Genomic DNA, 9496 nt, shown 5'->3' with positions numbered 1-9496 from the left:
TCCGTGCCAGGCTGCAAATCTTCGATTCTTTCAGTGATAATCAAAATAAAAAACCAAACAAGACTAAACACAACGTCAGCTCTGACTCTAAAAATAGTACCTATGTTATAGTCGGGCAAGTGAAAAATGACGTCCAGCGTGAAGTCTGACACGCTAGCAGACTTCAAGGGCAAACAGAAGCATGCTCCGTGAGCAGCGTGAAACACGCTTGCTCTTCCGCCCCACACCCCACTGATGCAGCAATGAGGTCTGGCTAAGAGGTGGGAAGTGAAGAGGGATTTTATCAGGCTTTTTTTTTTTTTTTCTGTAACATTTACTTTTTGGCCACAGGACCCTACGCACATTTTCACAGTCACAGGTCATGCATAAGTTGCAAGTCAAATGTTTTACAACTATTGTCTAACTACTATTTTTGGAAAACAGATTCACATGCAGCTTAACCATCCCAGAAAAGGGGCTTCAACAGCACTCTGTAAGTTTCACTGATCGTTCCTTGACCCGAAGTATTTAAGGAATAACCCCAAAGGACAATCAATGACTTTTTTACTGTCATACTTGAGATCATACACTTTTTAAGCTCAGACACATTTTTTTGTTTGTTTGTTTTTGTTTTAGCCAACTGCATGTTACTCCTAAACCACAAACTGTCTTCTTAGCCTGACTCTGTTACTTCCAACAACTGGATGCTAGACACCATTGTAAACCATTCAGAACTGTGCTGGCCAATGTGTTAGCCACTAGCCATGAGTCACTGCATTTAAATAACTTAAAATTAAGTAGTACAACACAAAATCCAGTTACTCCGGCAGACGAACCCCATTGCAACAGCCTGATATTGGACCACATCGTTTATATAACATTTCCATCATCACAAAGTCTGACGGGACAGTGCCAACCTGGATGGTCTCAAGGGCTGCCTCCCCATCAGTTTAACCTTCCAGGGACCCCCTCTTCAGTCATGTGCAGGAGTAAACTTAATTATAGATTTAAAGGAAACACTTGGTAGCTTGCTGATCACACAGCATGACCAGAACCGATAACTGATTTGCCTTTCATCACAACTTATGCCCCAGGTCACAGTACAGAAATTTTCCAAAGACAATGCTTTTTGATGGCCCTCTTGGCTCAACTTAACCTATTAAGCATTCTCTTGCTTATGTCAAGATCATTAATAAAGATGAAAATTCATGCTTCTTAATAGTTTACTATTTACACAACACTCATTGTCCTTTACAGAGAAAGGGAGATGGGGGAAACCAATGGTCTGCAGTTTAAAAAAATTCAAATCACATGGTATAGACTCACCCCTAAATCAACCCTCCTTTGATTTCCCAGAGAGGTAGATGCTAAGAAATGAACATATAAATCTACAAAAGAAAGAAAAGACTTTAAAGCAAGAGTTGAGTTCATAAAGGGTATTCATCCACCCTGAAAAAAGATCCTCTGGAGCCCACCGGAGACATTGACAGGCGTGGGAAGGAGCAGAGGAAACCACGGCGCGAAGTCCTCGTCTCCCGTTGCTGCGGAAGTTGACGTTGCCGCGTGACGCTGCAGCGCTGTGGGCCTCCGCGGGTTCCTCCTCAAAACGAAGCCACCAGAGGCTGCTTTCAGCTCTCACTTTCTGTGCTTCCCATTGTGAGTTTTTCATTGGCGTGCAACTGTAAATTCTGGCCGATGGTGTCATGGACTTTGGTCACATGGGGTAGATGAATTGTTAGTGTCATGGGGTAATGCCAGACAGGCCAGAGCAATGGGGTGCCAAATCCATTAAAACATCAAGTCTATAAAAATTCTCTCAGGCAGGCTGAGACATCACACACATACGCACACAAATGCACACCCTAACAGATAGGTGCACGAGGAACTGTAGGCAGAATTCATTCAAACAGTATTATGTCAGTAACACACAGAAAATTCTGATTTGGTTGTTATTCTTACGCTAGGTTGTAACGTCAAGAATCTATCACAGAGCTGATTAATTTTGCAACACTTAATGGCAGCTCTAGCATCGGATTGTTTTTAAGTAAAAGTTCCATGAATGATTTTACGCAATAGTTTTACACCAGAAAACACAGGGTGCTGGACTCTCATCCACATTAGTGTCTGTATGTAACCTACTTAACACATAGAAGTCTATCAGATACTACACTACACAGCTGGTCGCTTCTTACTGTACATAAACGTATGCAGATATCATTTACAAAAGGATGGGGACATGGCATGGCGTAAAATTGCGAGGGTAAAGTCCATTTGAAATGTAGTGTTCTTAATGCAACATTTCTGTGAGGTTTTTTATCTTCCCCCCAAGAGGAATAGAAATTAGGTCAGACATGCATTACGGCAGCCTGGTTGAGTTTGCGAAGTTGACTCTAACCCAACAGTATATTACGTTATGTAATAGAGGACTGCATTCAGCTGACATGATACCTAAATTATTAATACCAAATAAATCCTAGATTTGTTGTATAATGCCCAATAGCTTACACAATAAAATGGCATTTTAACCTAATTTCTAGCTTGAGCTTTCAAATACATTTCCTAAAGGTCTTAAGAAAAAAAACTAGAAAGATTTTCAAAACCCTAGTTCATATTTTGATACTGAATCCCCACTCTGACGAACGGTGTTAGCTTTAGATTCTAGTCATTATGCTGCCATTTGATCTCACAGAGTTTCCTTCACTGTAATGTGCATATTTTGTGCTGTTTGAAGGTAACACTTAGCATAGAAGTAAATTAAATTGTCTCTGTCATCCTGGGTTACTTGTAGCCTTGCTTTTTGGAACCCGTTCCTGCTTATCTTTCTCTCCCTTAGTTTCACGGATTCAATGGAACATAATAAACATATATATTTGTGAGGAGTCTGTGTTACACAGCACTTGCTCCAGGAATTTCCACAAAAGAAATTAGAAAAGCACTGTAAAGCTCACAGCTATTTCTGCATGCACACACATCCAGGTACAGCAATTTATCATTTAATACTAGCAGATCTTTCTTCGTGAGCAACCAAAGACCATTATACATTGAAGCATATTTGAGAATTTAGGATAAACTGGTCCATTTAAATTGTGAATGTGAATTGTTGGTTTACCTTGCCGCTTTTCTCACTAAAAATACAAGAGACAGTCTTATACAATAAGAGGAAACTGGAATTCTGAATGGTTTAACTCTCATGGAACAATAATACCTTTCCAAAAATAACTGTGCACTGTCTACTGAAATGCCAGTCCAGGTCTGTCATTGGTTAACAACACTCGTGGCCACTACAATACCCCACAAGACCAGAGTCTGTTCCTCTCCATTGCTGCGCCACAGAACACAGGACTTGAATACAACACAGAAGAAGAGCAAGTGTTGGAAGTGACAAGTATGTGACACCTCACTGGTGGATCCCGGGGCCCAGGAGGTGATCACCGTTTCAGACCCTGGGCTTCCTCACGCCACCAAGTCTTCCTACCAGGGTTCTCCAGCAAAGATCCAAAACCGGAGGCAAATCAGATTACACACACATACACATGCACACATACAAATCCACGATATGTACATTTAAAAATCCTTGTTTTGTGAGATGGCTTGAGAAAAATTGGCATAAAGTTTTCCTATGGGATTAGGCAGGTCTCATCATTACTCAGTTTACCGCGCCCCTGTTGGGCTTTCAATTTAATAAACACGCATCGAGCTCTAATTAAAGGGAAGGAAAACGAAGGAACACGACAAAGTACAACACATTGGGAATACGTGTTCAGATATTTCCTTCAAAAAATGATGGTCCTCTTAGCTTACTTTAATTTGGGCACCATTCAAAAGGCAGAAGAGGCCTTAGCAATTGAAGGAAGACTGGGTTTCGTTTTAGAAAAGAAAAGGAATCAGCACTGTGCGTCATTGCTGAATTCGTACGTGGATTCTCGGGTTTAACTCTACGCATTTACCTAGCATCTTTGTTCCAGTCTACCACATTTAGAGAAGATCACATTGTTTGCACTTGCACAGTTTAACGTCTAAGTAGAATATGTCTATCTCGTCACATGACTTTGGAAAATCATAAGTTACAGTCCATTTAATAAATGACTATGAGGATGCATGCAATCGTCTTCGAAGCTGCTGCCACTGACGCTCAGAGCGATCTGCCTGGCCTCCCGTTGAGACCTCACGTCCTGCCCTCCATGTCCGTCTTGGGTTAGTCAAGTGGCAGCCCGGAGGCCAGCCCTCGGCACCAAACGATCAGCATCGCCCCTGTCACCTCGCCTCGGTCCAATCACCAACACCTGCTCAACCCCTAGTTGGCACCCACGAGAGATGGCCCTGCAGCCCTCTTCAGCCACAGGATATCACAGTGAAGCGCTTAGAAATGCAAGACATGTTGTGGAGCACGATGCCCAGAAGGAAGACCAGGACGCAGGCCACCAAGATCACAGTGCACACCCCAGACCAGGTGGAGCTTTTCACCACGCCCCGCCTGTCCTGCTCCTCCTCCGCCGCCTCCTGGGGAGGCCCGCCCTGCAGAGGCTGCTGCTCTGCAGGGGTGGTCACCACAGTGACAGACTTCTGCTGGCTCCCGGGCAGCAGGCGGCAGCCCAGGTCGCCGGGCAGCAGCGCTCGCTCCTTGGAGACGGGCAGGGGCAGCATGTAGCACCCGTTGCTGGGAAGTTTGATGAAGACCGGGGTGTGCTCGGAGGCGTGCGGGATGGCGATGACAGCAAGGACCTCGGGGTCGTCGGGCAGCTGCGCCACAGAGAAGCCTGGAGGCAGCTTGGTGATGCCCCGGCACCACGGGCACCTCACGTCCTTCTGGCTCGTCCTCATCTGCTGCAGGCACACGGAGCAGCAGGTGTGTTTGCAGTCCAGCAGCTTGGGTCTTCGCCGGGGGCTGTAGTAATTGAAACAGATCTGACATTCCAGCAACGAATCTTGGGAGAGCGTCTCCATCGTGAGCCGGGAGCAGGGAGGTCAAGGCCAAGGGGAAGAAGCTTGTCCGCAGAGGCCGCCACTCCGGCACCTTCCCTCCTCGAGTCTTCCCAAAGTCGCGAGGTGATCGGGGAGCTCACGGGCATCTAGCGTGCTCAGGTGTGTTCATTTCTGAAGGAGACAAAAAGGTACACAGAGTTAGTTATTTCAAACAAGCTGAGACGTCAGCACATCTGACAGATTGATGCCCCTGCTCAAAAGTGTTGACAGTAGGTCAAAAGCATAAACATTTCCCACCCGTGAGACTGTAGGATTCCCGTTACGTCCAGTGGCGGGGGAAGGACTTGTCTCAGCCGGCTGGCCATGGCGAATACTTTGCTCATTTCTAAAGGCCCAAATACTCTGGGGTAGATGGGTACACAATGCCCCCCATGTCATAAAAGGGGCCGTCTGTGGTTTGTTTTGTACATTTCAGTGGAAAGGATTATTCTTTCAACACATTGGAGAACTTCTCTTGCTTCCAGTAAGTTTGTAGCATTTTCTAAAAGTAAATGTCTTCTTTCTATCTTCTCACTTTCTTTTCCTGACTCTACTTGCCCTCCTGTAGATATTCGTTGCCAAATGCAGGTGACTTGACGATGCAGGTACTTTGTGTAACTAATTAGCCACTTGCCAAGGGTTGGGACCGTTCCTCTCTTATAGGTCATTAGAATGATGCCAAGGAAGCACACGCAGGCCTCTGTTACCTTTTCCACCAAACCATGTGGACCGAGGTTAACTCTTGTCCATTGATTTTGAGAGAGACAAAAACAAAACAAGACACAGCACTTAAGACAATACCGCCACCAAAGCCACCAGCAGCAGGGGTCACAAAGGCACATGGGATCAAAAGTATCATTCAAGCACCTTATTAATTTCATTCCTCTTAGGCTTGCCCCCAGTAACAGGACCACAGGCAAAGAGCGCTAACTGATCCTAGTCAGGTATTACAGCACACACACACACACACAGACACACACACACACACACAGCAAATGTTAGCCCCTGATATGCACCAGTTGCTGGGTCAGCGCCCCAGCAGTGTTAACACGTTGCGTACCGGGGTATTTAAATGCCTTTTAGAAATGACCCATACGCAGTGTGTAAAGGCTGCCCAACTCTGTTTCCTACTGAAAGCATCCAAATTCTGTGTCTCTGGATGGAGCTAGGAACGATCCTACCACTGTTGTAGAAAGAATTGCTAGTCCTGGAACCCCACCCACACCCAGAGGCACGAGCCAAAGACATAGAAAAGCTCTTTCACATTTTTCTTTAAAAGAGAAACTTCTTTCCCTAACTTCCTTTGTGGAATTAAGAACGCACGAACATGTTCAAGTCAAAATTAAGAACACAGAAAAAGTACAAAGTAAAAAATAATCACTGATAAAAATTAACAGTGACAATCAAGACAGCAACATATTTTGAAAATATTTTAGCTATAGCATTAAATAATAAAAGTAAAATAGAGTAATATAGTATTCAGAAAATTCATATCATAATTATTTATGTGTCCACTAATTCAAGAAATATTTATTGAATAATTAAAATTTGCTAAGAGTAGAACTTGAATACTCTCACCAAAAAAAAAAAAAAAAAAAAACAATATAAATATGTGAGGTGATATATGTGTAATCAGCTGGCGCGAAGGAGTCCCTATACAATGTATGCATTTACCAAATCACCATGATGTGCACTTTAAATATCCTACAACGGTATTTGTCAACTACGTATCAATAAAGCTGAAAAAAATAAAATACCTATCACATATCTGTAGTGCACAAATCCAGCTACTGTAGGATATGACAAAGAATAAGACCAAAATCCTACCCTTAAGCAATTTATAGTTAGGTAAGAATGAATGTGTATTTTTTTCTCTTCCATCCGTTTATTCATCAAATTTTCATTGCAAATCTCCCATGTGTCAATCACTACCGTATTGACTTTTGTTCCTTGTGGCTAAGACCTAGTCACTACCCATAAGAAACCCTCAGCCTAGAATGACTCAAGCAGCTATAAATGCAAAGTGCTACATGCCATACAGGAGCTGGAGGATTCAGGGACGGCTCAGTGACAAATCTGGATTATGGGGAGGATTTAGACATGTAAAATCAGAGGACAGGTTATTTTCAGGTCAGAAATTAGCCCAAGCAGAGGAAAGGAGGCGAGCGATCACAGAATTATTTCTAGACGGTAGCTGTGGCACAAACTACAGGATTTTTTCCAACAAAAGTAACCTAGGGATCCCATCTCTAAAAAGTTCATTTTTCAGCTCTCATATTTAGGTTTTTGATATGGATAGCCACAGACCCAGCCAGGGACAGCAGGTCCTACAGGGAAGGGAGAAATGAGCAAAGCCAGGCACAGGTCAAGGGCCACAGACCTCCGACGGGGGACCGCCACGAGTGCCAGGCCAAGGACGCGGACCCTCTGCTGAGCAATGGAGAGACACCAGCAAGGTAAGAAGCACAAGACAGTCCATCAGGTAGCTACATTCAGGACAGATCGGAAAGACCTGCTGGGAAGCTGTTCTAATATTAGACCATGGTAATGAGGAGCTGAAGTAAACAGCAGCAATGCACAGGAAGAGATGCAAAATGCTAAGCGGTCTTAAGGAGTTGAGTGGGATCTGGCCATGGATCCCAATGAGGCCTGAGAAGGAGGAAGTCACCTGAAGTCTTGAGAGGAGGGCGCTATCATGGAGAGAAGCCGGGAACGCCAAGTGAAAGACCATGAGATCGGTGGCCATATTCCACCTGAGTTTCTCAGAGAGACAAGACATACGTTCTTCAGAGAGACTCTCAAGAGTCAACAGGAAGCTGAAAATGTGAGGCCTATGTTGCAGAGAGAAGTCAGGACTGGACCCAAGAGATCCAGGTAGCATCCACAGAGAACAGGTATCAGGCAGAGACAGTCAGAACAGAACAGAGCAGACCCTCGGGGAATAGCTCTATTGAAGCCCAGTCTGAAGGAAAAATAGGGGCAAAGTAGGAGGAAGCCCAGCAACACGTCCCAGGCACGGAGTTCCGACAGGGAACGCGGAGGAAAGACCTCGGTTCAGTTCAATGACCAGGAGGTGGCTCACGCTGCTGAGGGGCTTCAGCAGGCGTGATGGAGCCTAGGCGAGCTGCTAGGATGTAAGAATGAGAGCCCCCAGGGGGGCAGCATGAGGTCCAGGGGTAGCTTGGAGGGAGGACAATCAAGGAACGCTTCTTTTTTATCTTCAGAATAGAGAAATTTGAGCCAAGAGAGGCAGAGGAGGCCAGCCCGGGGGTGTTCCAAGCCAGACAGACGGTGAGGTGTGCTGTCCCGCATGGTGATCATGCGTCCCAGGAGCAGGTGGAGGTGGTGGGTGGAGCTTAGAAATGGAACGTGCACTGGACCGTGGGGAATGTGGACTGGAACAGGAACGCCCAATGTGTTAGTGACTGGAGGAGAAATCTAACTTGGTATCCACGTGGGACTGAATTTATTTTTTCTTAATGAAAACACAGGGCTTGCTGGTCAATACTGGCAAATTCTCTCTCTTATCTATCCTTTCTATTTAAGCCCATCGACAGAGATCAGGCCGTGATATTATAAACCACAGGGTGACAGCAATGTGTCTCCTTGAGCCACGGTGGCAGAGGTGACAGCGTAGGGGAGCGACAGCCAAAAAAAGCACAGATTGCTGCAAGGTGGTGAGTTTGGAGAGCGCATCCCCTTGACAATGGCCCCTCAGAACAACCACCCTCAACACGGATGGAGCTGAGAACAATGTTTCATGACACCCATTTATTTCTTAACCTTCCTAGTTTCCCCAGTTATTTACTTTCTTATTAAAATGTGGGAAGAATGGGGGCTTTGGCCTCAGAGAATCTTAGGTCAAATCCTTGCTCTGGCACAGAGGAGCAAGCCGTTTAAGTTCTTGGGACCTGCCTCCTCCCTGGCTAATCAGGGAAGAGGGAGTTGCGGCTGAAGGTCAAGTGAGTTCAGAGTCCGCGTACTGCCAGGCAGGGAAGGACTGAGTGCCCATTCTCTCCTTCCTCCCAACTGTTCCTGCAGGTCTGTGGGTGACCTGCCCAGAGGCACTTCCAGGCTCTCAAAGAACTCCCATTTTGAACAGCTTGGGGGAAATGAAGTGTTCTCTCTGGCTCTGCCCCAAGATCTGCCACACCATTTTTTTTTTCCCTAAAAAACCAACATGCAATTTTCCTCCTGGATTTATGTTCCAAGTAATGTTCACGTAATTGCTGTCAAGCTCCCTTCAAATTAGATTCTACCACTCAGATTTCCAACTGCCCAAGTAAGCGCTAGGCCTTACCAGACGGGCTGAACACAATGGTGAGACAGTTCTGTGCTCGGTCACTCAAGCCGTTGTGACAACAGCCTCTCTGATTTCTACACTGATCCATTCGCTACAAAGCCAGCCTGTACTGCATCCCAGGTTACTTTCTGGAGTGTAACAGTGCTGGGGGTGAGTAGTTAAGTAAAATGAAGAAAATTTATGAGGTTGCAGACCGACGCTAATGATGAATCATTCTTTCTCCCTTTCATCATAAACTCAGAATAGGTGCGG

At 45.3% G+C, this 9496-nt stretch overlaps 1 protein-coding gene across 1 annotated transcript in view; it reads right to left on the bottom strand.

Annotated features, from left to right (window-relative positions):
* Positions 1-1172: 1172 nt before the first annotated feature.
* The window catches only part of RNF152 (ring finger protein 152), a 60254-nt gene continuing 51930 nt past the window's right edge, over positions 1173-9496 (bottom strand). Inside the window, exon 2 of the mRNA XM_090285073.1 lies at positions 1173-5073. Within this exon, the coding sequence (XP_090141199.1) occupies positions 4312-4923 (612 nt within the window). The 5' untranslated portion in view covers positions 4924-5073 and the 3' untranslated portion in view covers positions 1173-4311. The remainder of the gene's footprint in view (positions 5074-9496) is intronic.

This window comes from Furipterus horrens, unplaced genomic scaffold (genome assembly GCF_987537825.1).
Source record: "Furipterus horrens unplaced genomic scaffold, mFurHor1.1.pri manual_scaffold_8, whole genome shotgun sequence".
NCBI lineage: Eukaryota > Metazoa > Chordata > Mammalia > Chiroptera > Furipteridae > Furipterus > Furipterus horrens.
Note: the sequence above shows the minus strand (reverse complement) of the source record. Positions and strands in the feature narration are given on the sequence as shown.